The 19,947-nt window shown below is 40.2% G+C and overlaps 1 protein-coding gene and 1 long non-coding RNA gene across 2 annotated transcripts; one reads left to right on the forward strand and one right to left on the reverse strand.

Annotated features, from left to right (window-relative positions):
• Window positions 1–12,598: 12,598 nt before the first annotated feature.
• On the reverse strand, window positions 12,599–14,454 carry TCEAL6 (transcription elongation factor A like 6). Its single transcript, XM_054472804.2, is given in 4 exon segments — window positions 12,599–12,760; window positions 12,762–13,307; window positions 13,662–13,734; window positions 14,301–14,454. Coding segments are annotated over 2 exon segments (552 nt in total). The 5' UTR covers window positions 13,284–13,307; window positions 13,662–13,734; window positions 14,301–14,454; the 3' UTR covers window positions 12,599–12,730.
• A 22-nt stretch (window positions 14,455–14,476) lies between these two features.
• Window positions 14,477–16,365, forward strand: LOC129025184 (uncharacterized). Its single transcript, XR_008497187.2, has 3 exons — window positions 14,477–14,676; window positions 14,879–14,993; window positions 15,528–16,365. It is a non-coding gene; the product is annotated as an uncharacterized LOC129025184 (long non-coding RNA).
• Window positions 16,366–19,947: the final 3,582 nt, after the last annotated feature.

The raw sequence follows: 19,947 nt of genomic DNA on the forward strand, positions 1-19,947 counted from the left end.
GTTCCTTGTAAATTTGAGGGAAAAATATAACCTACTGACCATAGGGTTGAGAACAGTAGGGGGAAGATGTTAGGAGAGGTTCACAGGTACATGGTATGTAGTAGTATGATGATAACTCATACACCACTGGTGGCATGGAATGAAGTGCGAGTGGAATCCAAAGGTTTGAGAAATCAAGTGGTTATGTTACTTAAGTACTAAAACAAAAATAATTACCAAGAAGTTTCTGGAGTTATCTGTGTTCATCTGACAACCCTAGAGAGTATGCATAGAAAAAAGAGGACATTGGAAGCTACAAAAATACAGCAGAGAACATATGTACAGCACCAGAAAGCCTCTAAGGCAGTGTTGAAGGAGTCCCTCATCTTAGCGTAGATATAGCTGTGAACCAAGGCTAGGTCCTCATGGTGTTGTGGTTCTGCTGCCAATTAAATGTTCTAAATGCAGTTGCTTTTACAATAAAGTAAGGACACTAGTACAGAAGGAATACAACTGTGATATATGGGATAGGGACATTTGTGCAGACGTACTCTGAGGCATTAAGAAATGCATTTGTGAGAGGGTCAAGAGCATCTTTGAAGATTTCTGTGGGCCTGTGCTTTGTAGGCTGGAGATGATGGTGGAGAATGCTACAGTAGAATTGTCCTACCTCGTCTTAATATGAATTATGGAATCCCAGAGCGGTGGAAGCAGGTGACAGGGCTTAATTATCTGAGACAAGGTGAGTGGAACTACCACAATAAGCCACAGGAATTGAATGGTAATTAGTGAGTTTTTGGCCCACAGGGATTTGTGGTGATAGCTAATCAGAGCATTCTTTAAAATGAAATAATTGGGCAGCCTATTGGATGCTGCTTGACATATTCAGGCAGAAAAAAATTTCTAGGTCTGCAAGAAAGTCTAACTCAAACAGGGACAATTTGATTTCCTCTTTTCCTAATTGAATACCCTTGATTTCCTTCTCCTGCCTAATTGCCCTGGCCAGAACTTCCAACACTATGTTGAATAGAAGTGGTGAGAGAGGGCATCCCTGTCTTGTGCCAGTTTTCAAAGGGAATGCTTCCAGTTTTTGCCCATTCAGTATGATATTGGCTGTGGGTTTGTCATAAATAGCTCTTATTATTTTGAGATACATCCCATCAATTCCTAATTTATTGAGAGTTTTTAGCATGAAGGGTTGTTGAATTTTGTCAAAGGCCTTTTCTGCATCTATTGAGATAATCATGTGGTTTTTGTCTTTGGTTCTGTTTATATGCTGGATTACATTTATTGATTTGCGTATATTGAACCAGCCTTGCATCCCAGGGATGAAGCCCACTTGATCATGGTGGATAAGGTTTTTGATGTGCTGCTGGATTCTGTTTGCCAGTATTTTATTGAGGATTTTTGCATCAATGTTTATCAAGGATATTGGTCTAAAATTCTCTTTTTTTGTTGTGTCTCTGCCAGGCTTTGGTATCAGGATGATGCTGGCCTCATAAAATGAGTTAGGGAGGATTCCCTCTTTTTCTATTGATTGGAATAGTTTCAGAAGGAATGGTACCAGCTCCTCCTTGTACCTCTGGTAGAATTCGGCTGTGAATCCATCTGGACCTGGACTTTTTTTGGTTGGTAAGCTATTGATTATTGCCACAATTTCAGCTCCTGTTATTGGTCTATTCAGAGATTCAACTTCTTCCTGGTTTAGTCTTGGGAGGGTGTATGTGTTGAGGAATTTATCCATTTCTTCTAGATTTTCTAGTTTATTTGCATAGAGGTGTTTGTAATATTCTCTGATGGTAGTTTGTATTTCTGTGGGATCGGTGGTGATATCCCCTTTATCATTTTTTATTGCATCTATTTGATTCTTCTCTCTTTTTTTCTTTATTAATCTTGCTAGCGGTCTATCAATTTTGTTGATCCTTTCAAAAAACCAGCTCCTGGATTCATTGATTTTTTGAAGGGTTTTTTGTGTCTCTATTTCCTTCAGTTCTGCTCTGATTTTAGTTATTTCTTGCCTTCTGCTAGCTTTTGAATGTGTTTGCTCTTGATAGTATATCTAGAAAACCCCATTGTCTCAGCCCAAAATCTCCTTAAGCTGATAAGCAACTTCAGCAAAGTCTCAGGATACAAAATCAATGTGCAAAAATCACAAGCATTCTTATACATCAATAACAGACAAACAGAGAGCCAAATCATGAGTGAACTCCCATTCACAATTGCTTCAAAGAGAATAAAATACCTAGGAATCCAACTTACAAGGGATGTGAAAGACCTCTTCAAGGAGAACTACAAACCACTGCTCAAGGAAATAAAAGAGGATACAAACAAATGGAAGAACATTCCATGCTCATGGGTAGGAAGAATCAATATCATGAAAATGGCCATCCTTCCCAAGGTAATTTACAGATTCAATGCCATCCCCATCAAGCTACCAATGACTTTCTTCACAGAATTGGAAAAAACTACTTTAAAGTTCATATGGAACCAAAAAAGAGCCCGCATTGCCAAGTCAATCCTAAGCCAAAAGAACAAAGCTGGAGGCATCACACTACCTGACTTCAAACTATACTACAAGGCTACAGTAACCAAAACAGCATGGTACTGGTACCAAAACAGAGATATAGATCAATGGAACAGAACAGAGCCGTCAGAAACAATGCCACACATCTACAAGTATCTGATCTTTGACAAACCTGACAAAAACAAGAAATGGGGAAAGGATTCCCTATTTAATAAATGGTGCTGGGAAAACTGGCTAGCCATACATAGAAAGCTGAAACTGGATCCCTTCCTTACACCTTATACAAAAATCAATTCAAGATGGATTAAAGACTTAAATGTTAGACCTAAAACCATAAAAACCCTAGAAGAAAACCTAGGCATTACCATTCAGGACATAGGCATGGGCAAGGACTTCATGTCTAAAACACCAAAAGCAATGGCAACAAAAGCCAAAATTGACAAATGGGATCTAATTAAACTAAAGAGCTTCTGCACAGCAAAAGAAACTACCATCAGAGTGAACAGGCAACCTACAAAATGGGAGAAAATTTTCGCAACCTACTCATCTGACAAAGGGCTAATATCCAGAATCTACAATGAACTCCAACAAATTTACAAGAAAAAAACAAACAACCCCATCAAAAAGCGGGCGAAGGACATGAACAGACACTTCTCAAAAGAAGACATTTATGCAGCCAAAAAACACATGAAAAAATGCTCACCATCACTGGCCATCAGAGAAATGCAAATCAAAACCACAATGAGATACCATCTCACACCAGTTAGAATGGCAATCATTAAAAAGTCAGGAAACAACAGGTGCTGGAGAGGATGTGGAGAAATAGGAACACTTTTACACTGTTGGTGGGACTGTAAACTAGTTCAACCCTTGTGGAAGTCGATGTGGCGATTCCTCAGGGATCTAGAACTAGAAATTCCATTCGACCCAGCTATCCCATTACTGGGTATATACCCAAAGGACTATAAATCATGCTGCTATAAAGACACATGCACACGTATGTTTATTGCGGCATTATTCACAATAGCAAAGACTTGGAACCAACCCAAATGTCCAACAATGATAGACTGGATTAAGAAAATGTGGCACATATACACCATGGAATACTATGCAGCCATAAAAAATGATGAGTTCACGTCCTTTGTAGGGACATGGATGAAATTGGAAATCATCATTCTCAGTAAACTATCGCAAGAACAAAAAACCAAACACCGCATATTGTCACTCATAGGTGGGAATTGAACAATGAGAACACATGGACACAGGAAGGGGAACATCACACTCTGGGGACTGTTGTGGGGTGGGGGGAGGGGGGAGGGATAGCATTGGGAGATATACCTAATGCTAGATGACGAGTTGGTGGGTGCAGCGCACCAGCATGGCACATGTATACATATGTAACTTACCTGCACATTGCGCACATGTACCATAAAACCTAAAGTATTATAATAATAATAATAATAATAAAAGAAAAAAAAAAAAAAAAAAAAAAGAAAGTCTAACTCAAGATGCCGTAGCATGTTTTCTAAACTTCTTACGCAACTGAGGGGAAGGAAGGGTACCTCCAAGGTATGATCTTGCAGCCACTGGTGTATACTGTGACTCTTACATCAAACCTTTCCCAGTGGGACCTACAGACACTTTTCAGAGTGACTTTGCACTAAGGAAAATAAAATACCAAAATCTTCTGGGAGTTATTAGCTAAAGGCTCAGGATTGAGGCTAATTTCTGGAGACCTCAAACTGTATCATAACAAATAATCAGATTGGGGAGCCTGTGAGATGCTTTGTAGAGGAAATAAGCCAATAACTGCTCTATATTTGGAAAGTAACTCCTGGGTGCTGGCTGGTACCCAACATCTGACTATGTTATTCCAAGTAACTATGCACCTAGAAATGTTATCATGAACTAGCCACTGTTTAATTCATCGAACCACATAACTAGAAATGCACAGCAGAATTCTGTTTTAAGATGAGAATTATACATAACTGACTGAATTTAAACATAACTAAAAGGCACAAGAAAACTACATAAGCAAGAAGTTCAGACTCTCAAGGTACTGTCTCCTACTGCTTGGCCACCTCCCTATCAACCCACATTTGTGGCCTAATGGAACTTTCCCTGTAACTAGAGAATAGAAAAGTATAGGTCTGTTTTATAGATGAATGTGCATGGCATGCTGGAACCCACTGGAAGAGAAAGGCTGCTGTACTACAATCTCACTCAGGAAAGACAGCAGCAGAGGGAAATCTTACTAATGGGCAGAAATTTCAATGACATAAATTTGCTCACTTGGCATGGAAAGAGAGACAGCCTGATTCATGAGCAATAGCACGTGAGTTGGCTGGCTTTTCAGGGACTTGGAAAGAACAAACTTGGAAAACTAGTGATGAGGAGGTTTAGTGGAGAAGTATGTTCATGAACTGTTCACAAGGTAAACAGAGTGCCAAAATATTTGTTTCTCAATTAAATCATCACCAGAGGGCATCTATTATGGAAGAAGTTCTTAATAATTAGGAGGACAAAAAAAATAACGTTTTTAGAAATGGTAGATCACCTTGTTTCAGAGCAAACCCTTCCATGAAGAACTACTGGAAAAGCCGAACAGAAAACAAACAATCTGTTTGAAGACACTGGGGAGAAAACAAAGCACTGAAGACTTGTGTGACCAAAATTTTAAAGAGAAAATAATTCCACAGACATGAAACCTAGACTTGGTAGAACTTTTTTGCTTTGAGACATTTGTTGATAGGAAAGTTAAGGATATTAGGCTGAGAAGCAGTGAAGTTTTCAGCAGTTTTAAAAGGCTGGGACACAGAAATTGAAGTTCAGGTTCCAAGGGAGGAAGGGTCCTGGTATACGTCCTTGAATTTCAGTTGGTACCAGGTAACGTTATGCTCTAGAAATAAAGGTAAATGGAAAATAAACCTGTTTTCACAATATCTAAAGCCTAGCTTTAAATAAGGTCAGTCCCAACTTGAATTAAGATGAACTGTTTCTGTCCTAACTGGGGACCTCAGACCTACAGTATGTTGACTTAAAAATGACAAAATTTGTAAATTTAGAAAGGAGATTTTATTTTGTATAAAGAGTTACAGCCTTCAAGGTGGTCATTCTGACAGTCTGGGAAGCATAGCCTCTGGCAGAACCCGGAAACAGGCACTTCGAGGGAGAAAGGGGTAAGACAGGAATTTATGCTGGATAGGTTGGCTAAGCATACATATTCAACAGGTTATAGGAGGAGATATGAATGTAATTCAGTGAGTCCTAATGCATGTCTATTGAATGAACATCCATGTTATATATGAACCCCGTTCATGTTGGGGTGGAAACTTAACATTTAAATGTATTACAATTAGTCTCTGTAAGTCAAAAGGTAAAGCAGGGACATGAAGGCACTCAAGTTCTGGCCTCTGTAAACTGGCCTAGAACCAGTCCATGGTCAGTGGTCTTCTTATCAGGAGACCACTGAGAAAGTTACTGAAATCAGTCTCTTGTCCAATCAAAGCTGTAGTTATGGCTTGTGGAACAGGGAGTCAGTTACTCTGTGTCTGGTAGTGAGCTACAATTGTTTTAATATTGCTTATCTGAAGGCCAGTGTTTGTGTAGCTGTTAGACAAAAAGAAAAATCTTGTAGCCGTTAAAACATAGTTTATTCTTTAAGTCCAGACATGAATGACTTAACCCTTACCTGCCATGGCCTTAGGTCCTGTTTATAATTTTGTATCTTATTGCCACAAAGAGTCCATTCTATTAGCATTAATGATATATATTTTTACATTAATGATGGTCAGTTGTTTTGTCTAAATTGTAAAAGGGAGGGGGTATAATGAGGCGTGTCTGACCTAGCATCCTCTCACAGCCAGGAACTCAGTTTTTAAGGTTTCTCTGGAGTCCCCTTGGCCAAGAAGTGGTCTGTTCAGTCGGTGGGGGGCTTGAGATTTTATTTTTAGTTTACAATACAAGAAACTAAATTTTGCCAAGAGGACTTAGCTTGGTAACACATTATTTTTTGTCAAGATCCCCAGATACGAACTCAGTTTAGCTGACACCTTGATTTTAGCTTTGTGAGACACTGATTAAGGAATTCAGCTGTGAATTCCAAAGTTCTGACCTATAGAACTGTCAGATAATAAGTAGGTGTTATTTTAAGCTGCTACATTTGAAGTGATGTGTCACACAGTAACAGAATATTAATAAAAATTTTGGTACTGAAAGTAGTGAATGCCTAAATATATGAGAGTGGCTGGGGAAACCGGCAGTTGATGGAGGCTGGGAGAATTTTGAGGAACACGATGATGTTTATCCAACTGTCAGTAAAAACATATACCTTAAAGATTCTGCTGGTGAGGGGCCAGTAGTATGTGAGGAGCGAGTTGCTAGAAATTGGAGGAAAAACATCTTTATATTTAGTGGCATGGAAATCAGAGAAATAGTCTCCAACAGATATGTGGAAAGCCGAACTTGCAAGTGATGCACTGGGACATTTAGCTGTGGTGATTTCCAAGCAATGTTTTGAAGTGTAGCCTGGTTTCTTCCTGCTGCTTATAGCAAAAGGTGACGAGAAAGATATATTGATAGAATAGCTGTTAAACAAAAAGGAACTAAAACTTGAGGACTGGGAAATACCCACCCTACCCAAATGGAAAAATACACAAAATTAAGAGATTGCTTCTGAAAGTATGACACAGAGAAAAAGCTGAGGATGTAGTTGTTACAGTCTGTCTCTGAAACCTTAGAAAAATAAGAAAGTCAGAGCACTCAGTCACACAAAGGTCATTTTCAAGAGATTGAAAGTATGACTCAAATATGCTCTCAATCAAACTAGACGGGCCAAGTCTAGAGGTCAGAGGCAGAGAAATCAGAGATTCAAAGCATAAGAAGGATTCAATGTGCTGCTGCTGCCTTAAAGCTGGAGGGTACCATGTGGCAAGGAATGAACGTAGCCTTTAGGAGCTGAAACCAGCCACGCTCAGCTACCTCAGCAAGAGACAAAAATAGAGAAAGATGATTTCAAAAATATCTGTCAATGTGAATTTTCTTCAATGGAGTAAAACCTACTGTAATTTATGTAAGACTCACCTCACAAGATTTTAAAGAAAATTATATCAGTAGAAACACTGCCAACTCTAAATGAAAGTGATGGAGTACAACATGCGAGAAGGTTGTGAGATCCCCAAAATTCTCTTCATAAGAAATGGTCTGATAAAACTACTCAGCTGAGAACACATGCTGCATCTAATGAAAAATTACTCAGATCGCAGAACCAAGAGCTCAGAGCACAGACCTGACAGTCCAGAGGACACATCCAAGAGCACAGAGAGTGAAGCTGAGTGCCACAAAGGATTTTTCCCAGGCCTTAAAACCTAATAAAGAATTTTTCTGAGCCAGTGACCTCTTTTTATCTTCCATTTTACCCGCTTTTGTCTATAACTGTTATCCTGTGCTTGTCACATCATCATAGGTTGGGAATTTTATGGGCAAATAATTTGTCTCCTCAGTTTTAAAGATCCGCAGATGGGATGAAATGTCTTCAGGAGCTTTACTTAATGGATTATGCCCAAGATCCTCATCCACATCTGGTTTATATAATTTAGATGATGACATGTTTATTTTTGAGCTCATGCTGTAATGGGATGAGATTTTGGCGAATCTTGGGAGAAGTTGACAGTATTTTTACATTTGATAGGGAAATAAATTTGGGGTACCTGAAGACAGACTATGGTAGGCAGAATTCTAAGATGGTTCCCACAAGTTACCAGGCCACAGTGTATTATACATATCTTCTTCCAGTTACTCAATCCAATGCTAATCTATGTGTTGCTGTGAACAGATATAATTAGGTTCCCAGATCAGTTGATCATAACATAGGGAGACAATCTGGGTGAGCCTAACCTAATCACATCATCCCTTTAGATAAGGGTCTAGAGTCAGAGACAGAAAAGTCACAGGTTAGGAGCTTTAGAAAGAATCAATGTGCAGTTACACAGTGAAGATTGGAGGGGTTCACATCATAAGGAATGCAAATAGCCTCTAGGAGCTGAAAATGGCTTGCCTGACAGCCAGGAAAAAAAAAAAAAAAAAAAAAAAAAAAAAAAAAAAAAACTGGGACCACAGTCCTACAGCTGCAAGGAAGCAAATTCTGAAAACAACATGAAAGAACTTGGATGTATATTTCCCCCCAGAACCTCCAATGAGAACTCAGTCTGGCTGAAATTTTGAATCTTCCTCAAGACATCCAGGACCTCTAAAATCGTCCCCATCATTAATTGTCCAAATAATTCTCTTCAAGTCCCTGACCAGCCGATTGCTGGTTTTAGTCATTGCTCATGAGGCAGGGTAGATCCATACCTCCAACCATTAAGAGTTCTATACAAAATGGACAATCATATGATTCACTCAAAATCGTACCCCAAATCCCAGCATGTCTTTTTTCTACTATTCTGGGTTATCCCTGAGTGGGACTATAATAAGGCAGCCATCCACTTGTACCTACTATCAATATACCAGGAAGATACAACCAGGAACAGATACATTGTTTCATATCTCTTTTTCTAACTGGTCACAAGGATGAAGAATTCACCAAGATGCCATATATGATACATGTTGGTTGAGAGAGAGGCAATGAGTCTGATCAAACTGCACATGAAATTTACTTGTGCCTTCTTTGTTTACTCAGGTCTGATCTTGTAAAGCCATTTGCAATTAATGGTTGAAAGCTGATGTCCACACAAAACTTTATTATTCAACAGAGTAGACAGCAACACATTCATTAAGAGTAGCTTGTTAGTATGGAAAATTAATACCTCATGGTCAGGTGTTAAGTCTCTACTGGGTTTGATAGCAAGCCAGGAGCAGATTCTCAAATGTAGACTAGTTGCCAAGAAAAGAGGGAATGATTTTGCTTAAAAAACCCTAGAGGCATATATTTTAATTCTACTACTGGGGCTTTCTAAAACTCCATGGAACCTCTCTTTCTAGCGTGGACACAATACAATTGGATCTGCAGGGTCATGAGGCTGAAGTGTCAGAGAAGCTCGCACTACAGTCTGGAACTACTGTAGATCTTTTTCTTGCTCTGCATACCACTTAAAACTGGAAACCATATGGAGTCCAAGAACAAAATCAGTATGATACATATTGTCTCTAAAATCTAAGATCTTAATTCCTTCAAGCTAAGTATAGTAAGATCATCTGCAGGTATGTGCTTAACTGCTACCCATCTAGGGCAGCTTACCACCCATGATTTCCCACTATGGCATTTCTTCTGTTCCTTTGTGAGGCTGTGCTCCTGTGGCATATACAGAACCCTCCACTGGGTTTTTTGTTTGTTTGTTTGTTTGTTTTTGTTTTGTTTTGTTTTAAATGGCACGATCTCAGCTCACTGCAACCTCCACCTCCCGGGTTCAAGCAATTCTCCTGCCTCAGCCTCCAAAGTAGCTGGGATTATGGGCACCCACCACCACACACAGCTATTTTTTTTTTTTTTTGTATTTTTAATAGAGACGGGGTTTCACTATGTTGGCCAAGCTGGTCTCAGACTCCTGACCTCAGGTGATTCACCCGCCTCGGCCTCTGAAAGTGCTGGGATTACAGGCATGAGCCACTTCACCCAGCCCTGGGTCTTTTTATAGCACAGATTCCACAGTTGTTTAGTTTCACTTTGCAGAGCCTGTCTTCCAGGGGCTAAGAAGTTTCACCCCTTACAGTGCGGGAGCTCTCCTTGGTGCTGCTGAATACGTGTTCTTTAGTAAGTGAAGCTTTTACTGTGAACTATATATAGTGAACTAATATCTCTGCTGATATTCTGTTATATATAGAAGGTCCTATACAGCCTGTAAGGCCCATTACTCCTCAGTACTTTGGAGAATGTAAGTAAATCCTGTTAGACAATTTAAGTTATTTCTCCAAAGTTATTTAGGTAGACACGGGCTAAACTTGAAGTCTCAGTCATTATTATTTACATTTTTATTAAGTGCTTACTACTTGTCAGTTACTTGTGTTGGGCACTAGAAATACAAATATAAAATGGACATGCCACGCTTTGAGATGCAGAATCCAGTGCAGTCTTTCTCAATTTTTTTGCTGCAGCCCACAGTCAGAAATTTATTTTCATCATAACTCATGGTGCACACACATACATACATACATACATACATACATAACTGAAACACAAATTTCGCAAAAAATATTCACTGTAGTTACAATGCTATTTGATATTTTCTGTTTGGCTGTATTCAATTCTATTCTATCCTATTTCATTTTTTAAAAATTACCTATCTTGACCCATTGAATTGATTTCAAGATCTACTTTTCATGGGGGAAGGACAACTTCATTTTGAAAAACATGGGCTTGTTTAATAATCTGTGATGTGAGTCTTATATAGCACATATATTTATATTTTTAGGCACATATTTTATGTAAAGTTGGCAGTGGGGAGCCTGAAGGGGCTCTTTCTAGGTGTTTCTCAAACTTCAATGTGCATAGGAATCTTCTTGGGATCTTGTTAAAATGAAGATGCTAACTCATTAGGTCTGAGGCAAGACCTGAAATTCTGCATTTCTAATTAGTTCCCCAGGTGATGACTATGCAGCTTGTTCATGGACCACAACACGTTCATTACAAAGGATTTAAAACTGAAATGTACTGATGGGTGTGCTGACCTGCTAAAGTGTTACCTGACAAGTTTCCTGAGAGTGAACTCAGCAGAGAAAAGAGCATCTGCAGACAAGATATTAACCCACAAGAACAGCACAACCACTATCATGCAGGTATTTTTTCCTGGCCTAGCCTGCAATATCTGAGTTTTGTGAGGACAATATTTATGTATGCAAAACAAACAAATAAGGAATACACATAAATGATCATTTTGGCAAAAAAGAATTTGGAAGATATTAATGAGAGGCCCAAGCAGCACCAAGGTGATATCCATGTGTACCTGGTTACTGTAACTATAAAGTGGAGAGAGGGCTTTATCCACTTCTACGGGGGTCATGGGTTGGTGGACATTGCTCACCAGTGACTCCAGAGAAAATGACAGGGCTTTGACACCATAAATCCTCTATCAGTAAAGGGTGCAGGACCCAGGAAAAAGGGCATAGTGCCCAGCAGATATGGCAGTATCCAGGAGAGAGTGGCGTCTACTTCTTAGCTGCCTGAAAATACTCCTAGACATGGTGAGAACTCCCTCATCCCTCCTCCGTGTGTCTGATTCCATCGACTTTCCTGCCACTGTATGGGAATAGTTTAGGAGCCATTCCTCCCCTGAGTGCCTGGTGGGGACCAGGTCACAACACAGCTCACATACTTAATATCTCATCTGATCCACCACGCAGTCCTGTGAGGCAAGTATTATCCTTATTTTACAAATGACAAGATTGACTCTTACAGCAATAGATCTGTTAGAATTTCCAGGTTGATTCCTTTAGCTTTTAGTCCCAGAGATAATATGAATTTTACCTGTCATCTTATGTTCTGATAACAGGAATTCTAAGTGTCTTTATTGCCTTCGTAAGCTCACTGAACAGTTCAATTTCTTAGTATGTATTGTTTTCAGCTTTTATTCATTTTTTAGCATGACAAATATTTAGTATTATATTTTAGTATGAGTCTGAGTATGCAGACCCAGCACTCATGTTAGAGGACCCAGGAACATGATAGAGGACCCAGCAACAGTGCCCACTGACCTGGCTAGACCTAGGGAAGACATAAGGATGTGCACAGCAGCAGAGGAATGTCATGGAGGTACATACAAGAGGTGGTAGGACTCATTTTTGAATACAGGTGAGACCTATTCTTGGCTACCCTTCAGGAATAACCATTGCCTGCTTTTTAGTGTACATGCTTTCAGAGTTTTCTTTGCGCAGAGATGTATTATACAAACATTTACATTTTTATAAAAATTGGCTGATACTGTATATGCGGTTCTGCAAACTGTTCTTTATTTATTCATTTTTTACAATGTGTCATGAACATCTTTTCCATGCACATGGGTGAAAATTCTCTACTAAAATATAGAGCGCTGTAGTTGGGTCAAAAGGCTGCTGGTAACGAGATTGACATCTAAAGCAAAAATATCAGCTTAAGGTTAAAGCATTGGGCCTGGCAAATATCTACCAGGGAAAGCAGGGTTGACAATAATCTCATCAGAGAAGTCAGAATGGAAGGCCAAAGGCATTAAAGGTATGGGATATCGTGTAAGCCTCTTTGGCCCCTACCTCCACCCCTCACTCCCCTGACACCCCGTTGTCCCCTGGGGGCGAATGGATCCTGTACATCTCTTTGCATCCAATGAAAACCACCCATTTTCTGTTTTTTCCTTAGCTCCTCCTGAGCCCTTGACACATCTCCACATTCTCTCATCATCTCCTCACTGCTCAGATGCCTTTCCTGTAAGTCCTCCTGAGTGTCCTTGGGGGAATCGTCGGTCCCCCTGTCTGTTTTTCTTTTTGCTTTCCGGGGCACATAATCTCCAGCCGGGCGCTTTTCGGCGGCCCGTGGCTGGCTCTCTGGCTTTGCCTGGGAGGCTGGCTTGCCCTCGCCTTGTGGCTTGCCCTCACCTTCGGACCTGCCCTGCTTTTCCTGGCTTCCCTCATCTTCCAGTTGTCCCTCATCACCTGGCTCTCCCTTATCCTTTCGCTTTCCCTCGCATTCTGTCTTCCCCTCCGCGTCTGGCTTTTCTTCCTCGTCTGACTTTCCTTCATCATCAGGCTCTATTTCATCTTCTGGCTTTCCCTCGTTTTCCAGGTTTCCTTCATTTTTATTGTAGGGTTTTTCCATGTCGAGATTTCTCTTTTTCCTGTCCTGGGGGATGACAGTGGAGGGAAGAGGAGACAAAGAGGAGACATGGGAGACTGAGGGCCTGGGGTGGAATGCAGGTCTGGATAGTAATTGCATCTCCTGGTGAGGGTTCCCCTAAGCTGGCCGGGCCTCCAAGAGGGCCTTTTGCCCACCACGTAGCCCACCACTCCTCCCACACACGTGAGCCAGCCATACCCTGGCAGACCCTGCCACCTTCTCTGAACTGATTCAGCCTGGTAAGGTGTGTGTTCACGTGGGTGGGGGTATGTGCAGGGGTCCCAATTTGGCCTTGGCCAGGCCCTCCACACTCTCAACCCTTGTGGGCCCCTGTCCATGCAGCCCCCTGCTTTCACAGACCTGCGGGGATTCTGGACAGGTTGATCTTCCTTTGCAGGCCTCCAAGAGCGCTGGGAACAACAGACGCGCAGACCTGCGGACAGACAGGAGACAGGGGTAGGGGCTGCGTGCTCCTCGGGCTCACAGGAACTCCGTTTCCTTTTCTGAGTCCAGGCCCTGCTCACCCAATGTTTTCCTCCCCTACCTCCCCCGCACCCCAGCCGCCATTTCTTTCCAGGCCTCGGGCACCAAACCAGGATGCTTTCCAAACTGCGTTTGTCTCTTTGTGCCCTTCTCCCGGAGGCAACCTGTCTCGGCGCCACCCCGTTTTTGCGGAGGTCAGATGTTTCCATGGGAGCGGATTGTGAGAGGGGGTTATTTCCAGAATAAGTCTATGTTTCACAGTCGCACTGCAGGGTCGCTACCCCCACCCCCCCATTTCCAGCACTAAAATGGATGGAGGGCTCAGTGCAAGGGGCGTCGAGAAGGCGGGCCAGGTTCTCTTCGGGGTGCTCCCTCCCCTGCCCCCGCACCGGCCCGCTCCGCATCCCCCGCCTCCCCAATCTACCGGATCCCTTCTCCGCCCCCTCCCCAATCCTATTGCCAGCCCCCTCCACCCCTGTCCCAGGGTCCGCCGGCATCGCACGCCTTCACACTGACCTGCGGGTACCCAGGACAGGCCTGTGCCTCCTCCGGCTCGCGGAAGCCCGCTTGCTGCTCCCCCGCCGCCTGGGCAGCTCAGACAGCTGATTCTGCGCGGGCGCCTGGACCGGACCGCAGGGCGGGCGGGCGGGCGCGGGGGCTGGTGCCCACGTAGGCGCCTGGTCACTCACGTGAGCACCGCGTCACGGGAGCTAGGCCACGACCACCCCCTTCCCGCCCACCTCACCATCCATCCCCGAGGGACCGGGAGGTTGCTGAAGGTGGGAGAGGGTGTGTGTAACAAAGGAATGGGGGTCATCAAGAAGAAGAGGAGGAGGGGTGGCTTTCTGATCCCAGGTGCTTTACCTGGCGCAGCTCACAGCATCCTCGCAAGGTATCTCTCTCTAATGCCCATTATCGCCAGGTGTGACAGCTGATCAGAGAGGGTACCCGACTTTGCCAAGAGCGCTTAGCCCCAGAACTCCACAGCCCGCTTTCAATACCTTGAGTGGCAGTGTTCCTGGGGTTGTGTCCTGGGCCTCCTCTCTCCTCAGTCCTCAAGTTGTCTCTCCCTGTGTGATCTCATTCATTTCCAGTAAACACCGATGACCCCCAGATCTACATCTCCAGGCTGTTCCCTTCTCCGTGTCTCATATCAGCTTTGCCAACTGTTTATTGGACATCACCGCCTGAGTATCCCTGAGGGACACGGTACGTAAAAACCCTGTACCACAAATTGATTTCAAAAGCCCATGTACCCCAGATTGATTTACCAACTTCCTTCTTATAATCTCCATTGGCCTTTCTCCACACTTGAAAGTTACCTTCGAACAGTTGACCAGTTTTCATAGAAAGAGAATGTCAGACAGCTAGGAAAGAAAGCATTCAAACGTTTTTAATATGAACTGTAGATCCACAAATTCATCATAACCCTTGGTTCACAACATGCTCTTCTCACTGACCACTGCTCCCTCCCCTGCTTTCCCCTCTTTCCCCCCACTGTTTACTTTCATTCCATTGTTTTTCTCTTTCACATTTGTGAAACCACCACTAAACCCAAAGAACTAGAAAATTGCTAATAACTGTTTACTTTCCTTCCATTGTTTTTCTCTTTCACATTTGTGAAACCACCACTGAACCCAAAGAACTAGAAAATTGCTAATATTCTTCTCACTACAGTGTAGTGTCATATATTTGGGTTTTGACAAGATGTTTATAACATGTTTTTGTTTGGATCTCTTTCAGATTATCCTGTTTGGAGTGTATTGAACTTCTTGGATACATAGATTGGTGTCTTTCCTCAAGTTTGAGTAATTTGCAGTCATTTTTCTTTTGAAAATTCTTTCTTCCCTATTCTATTTCTCTTCTTGTTGAACCCCCATCATGCATAAGTGTACTCTGTTCATTTTTCACATTACTTTTATTTTTCTGCTCCTCGGACTGAATAATCTCAATTGACCTATTTTAAGTTCACTGATTCTTTTGCCTGCTCAAACCTACTGTTGTACCCCTCTAGTGACTTTTAGTTATTGTACTTTTCAAATACAGAATTTCTATTTATTTTATAATTTCTACATCTCTTTGTATTTTTACATCTTTACTGATATTGTGTATTTGCTGAGACATTCTTCTCTTTTTCTTTAGTCCTTTGTTTATGATTTCCTTTAGTTTTTCGAGCATATATAAGACAGTTGATTAAAAATATTTTCTAGTTATTCTAATACATGGGCTTCTTCATGATAGTATCTAATTATTTCTTTCCTGTGTATGGGCTATGTTTTATTATTTCCTTATATGCCTCACAAAGTTTTGTTGAAATCTGTATATTTTGATTCTAATATGTTGACTCTGGAAATTAGATTCTCCCTCTTCCTTGGGTTTTGTTGTTACTCTCTTGTGGGTTATTGTTTACTTATTTAGTGACTTTTTAAACTATTTTAGCAAATTATGTATTCTTTGTCATGTGTAGCCACTAAAGTCTGTGTTTTATTAGCTTATTAATCAGCTGGTGTTTGAATGCCGTTACTCTAAGTATCTAAAGCCAACAAAAGAAAAACAATAAATAAAAAAATACTTTCCTGGCCTTGTGCAGTGGCTCACACCTGTAATCCCAGCAGCTGGGGAGGCCGAGGCAGGTGGATCACCTGGGCTCAGGAGTTCAAGACCACCCAGGGCAACATGGTGAAACCCCGTCTCTACTAAAAATACAAAAAAATTAACCAGGTGTGGTGGCACACGCCTCTAGTCCCAGCTACTTGGGAGGCTGAGACAGGAGAATCACTTGAGCCCCAGAGGTGAAGGTTGCAGTGAGCCGATATCGTGCCACTGTACTCCAGCTTGGGCTAGAGAGTGAGGCTCCATCTCAAAAAAAAAAAAAAAAAAACTTTCCCAGTCTTTGCAGATGAACTCTGAGTTGGAGTACTTTTTTAATGCTTTACATTTTTCTTATGCAGAGCCTGAAGCTCAAATTCAATGAAGTTGAATGCTTGCATTTTCTCTAGTCTTTTCTGAGTATGTGTCCCACCCTTGGCATACACATGGCCTTCTTGATTTTCCAGTATATATAAAACGTTTTTTTAAATGCTTGTTCTTCCACATATCTTGTTTCCCAAACTCTTCCTTCTCAGGCTTCTCGGTCTGTTCATTGCTTGTTCTGAGTGTTGTCCTTTGCTCCAGACTTCTTTGGCCAATAACTGTGATTTTAAATGCTTCTGGCAAAAGCCAACTGGAGAGCCAATGCAGCCCAAGCCCTGGGAGTCCTCCCAGTCTGGTGTGATGAAAGAAGCCTCAGTGATGAAAGTGCTGCCAGGCAGGCTGATAGCCATACCACACGTCTATGAGAATACGGTCCGAATTCCTACCACTGGTACTAGCTATCTAAACCAGGATAGTGGGCTATCATCAACAGATCACTGCCAATCTGGGGCACAGAGAATGGTAGATAGGCAATTGAAAATTTCTTTCTTACAACAAATTAGCAGCTTTTATTCTTCACCAAATTTTCCTCTCATTGTTATAATTTTTTGACTGGATTCCAGAGTTCTGAGAAAGCTGATGACAGTTTTTGCCAGCTCACTAATTGCTCATTATGGAGTTCCAGAGTTCCATACACTACCATTTTTAATGATGTTACTTGTGTTTCTATTTATTTTTAAGTCAATTGGGTAGGTTGTGTCTTTTTTGGAATTCGTCCTGTTCATCTACCTTGTCTCATTTTATTGTCATGCGTTGTTAATAGTATTATCTTATAATCTTTTTTTATATATCTGTAGAGTTGCTAATGATGATGCCTTTTTTATTCCTGATTTTGATAGTTTCAGTCTTCATTTTTTTATTGGTGAGTGTAGCTAAAGTTTTGTCAGGTTGTTTTTATATATATTTTCAAAGAACAAACTTTTAGTTTCGTTGATGTTCTATTCTGTAATTCATTTATTTCCACTCTAGTGGTTACTATTCCCTTCCTTCTGATTTCTTTGATTTAAGTTGCTCTTCTTTCTGTAGCTTTTTAAGATGAAAGTTTACTGATATGGGATTTTTATCTTTTCAAAGTAAACATTTACAGTTACACGTTTCCATCTAAATGCTGCTTAACTATATTCCATAACTTTTGATGTGTTCTGGTTTTTTTTGTTGTTTTTAAAAGTATTTTCCAATTTCTCTCATGATATTTCAGGTTGAATTGAAGTATATTGTTTAATTTCCACATATTTGCAGGGTTTTTGAATTTCTTTATGTTGTTGATTACAAATTTAATTCCATTATGATCATGGAATATTATTTTTATAATTTCTATACTTTTAAGTGTATATAGGATTTTATTGTTTATTATGTAGTCTTTCCAGGAAAATGGTCCATGGGTGCTTGACAAGAATGTGTATGCTTATGCTGTTTGGAGTGTTCTATACAAGTCTGTTATTCCAGTTGGTTTTGTAGTTTTGTTTAAGTCTTCTTTTTCCTTGTTGATATTCTTATTTGTTTCATTTATTTTTGAATGTGTGGTTTTGAAGTCTCCAATTACTATTGTTAAATTGTCTTTATTTTCTTCTAATTTTTTCCTTCTATTCTGTAAGTTTTTGCTTTATGTATTTTGGAAATCTGTTTTATGTTCATATATGTTTATAATTTTTGTGTAGTCCTGATGGATAGGACTTGTTATATAACACGTTTTTATTCTACAATAACATTTTTTGTCTTAATGTCTTTTTCATCTGACTCTTTTGGTTATTCTTTGCATAGCATATATTTTCCGTCCTTTCACATTAATTTTATTTGCTTATTTAAATATATTCTCTTTTAGATAGTGTATAGTTGGATCATGCTTTTTTTTTACCCATTCTGCTACTTTCTGCCTTTTGACTGAAGTGTTTAATCAACTTATATTTAATGCAATAATGATAAGGTAATTTTACATCTGCCGTTTTGCTATTTGTTTTCCATTTGTTGTGTATTTTTGTTCCTCTATTTCGCCACTATTGAATTACTTTTAAAAGGATATTTTTTGGCCTACCATTTTAATTCTCCTTTTTCTTGTACAAACTTTTTGAATAATTTTCTTAGTGTAGTTGGCCTAGGGATTAAAATTAGTATATTAATTTAAAACAAGTGAATTTGTATCAATTCTGACTTAATTTTAATGGGATGAAAAACTTTATCTCCATTTCCTCTTTCCTCCTTTGTGATTTAGGAAGAGTGTCATAGAAATTACATCTTAGCCATTATATCTGTTTTGTAATTATTGTTTCATCAAGTTTTCTTTCTAATCTAATAAGAGGGAAATGAGTTACAGACAAATATACGTTTATAACTATTTGTATTTATTTCCTATTGTTGCTGTAACAATTACCACAAACTTAGTAGCTTAAAATAGGAAAAACTTATTCTTTTACAATGCTAGAAGTAAGAAATTAAAATGCCTTCATGGGGTTTTAACCAGAGTCAGCAGATATCCACTGCCTTATTTTTTTCAACTTCTGGAGCTGAATTTCTTGTATTCCTTGGCTTACGTCCCCTTCATTCATCTTAAAAGCCAGCAGCATAATATCTTCAAATGTCTCTCTGCTTCCATCATCACATACCTTTCTTTCTCCTTTGTGTCAAATTTCCCTGTGTCTCCTTATAAGAACACTTGTGATTGCATTTAGGGCCCACCTAGATAATTCAGGACAATTAAGACACTTAATAACATCTCAAGATACATAATAACATCTTCAAAGTCTCTTTTTGGCATAAAAGGTAACATTCACAGGTTCCAGGGGTTTGGACCTGCATAACTTTTGGAAACCCACTATTCTGTCTACCACACTGTCTTTTATATTTACCTATTTAGTTACCTTACTAGTGTTCTTTATTTCTTCATGTGGATTCATGTTACCATCTAGTGTTTTCTAATTTCAGCATGAAGGACTCATTGGTATTTATTGTAGGACAGTGCTGCTGGTTAAAAATTACTCACTGTTTGTTATTTGAGAGTGTCTTAATTTATCCTTGAAGTTTTAAGGAGAGTTTCCAGACTAAGAAGTGTTAGTTAAGTCTTTTTCCTTCAACTTTCTGAAAATGTCATCTTACTGTCTTCTGGCCTCCATGATTTCTGATAAAAAGTCAGCTGTAGATTCATGTTTTCCATCAAGTTCAAAAAGTATTTTGTCATTATTTCTTCAAATACATT

Source organism: Pongo pygmaeus, chromosome X, assembly GCF_028885625.2.
Source record: "Pongo pygmaeus isolate AG05252 chromosome X, NHGRI_mPonPyg2-v2.0_pri, whole genome shotgun sequence".
NCBI classification, from domain to species: Eukaryota; Metazoa; Chordata; class Mammalia; order Primates; family Hominidae; genus Pongo; species Pongo pygmaeus.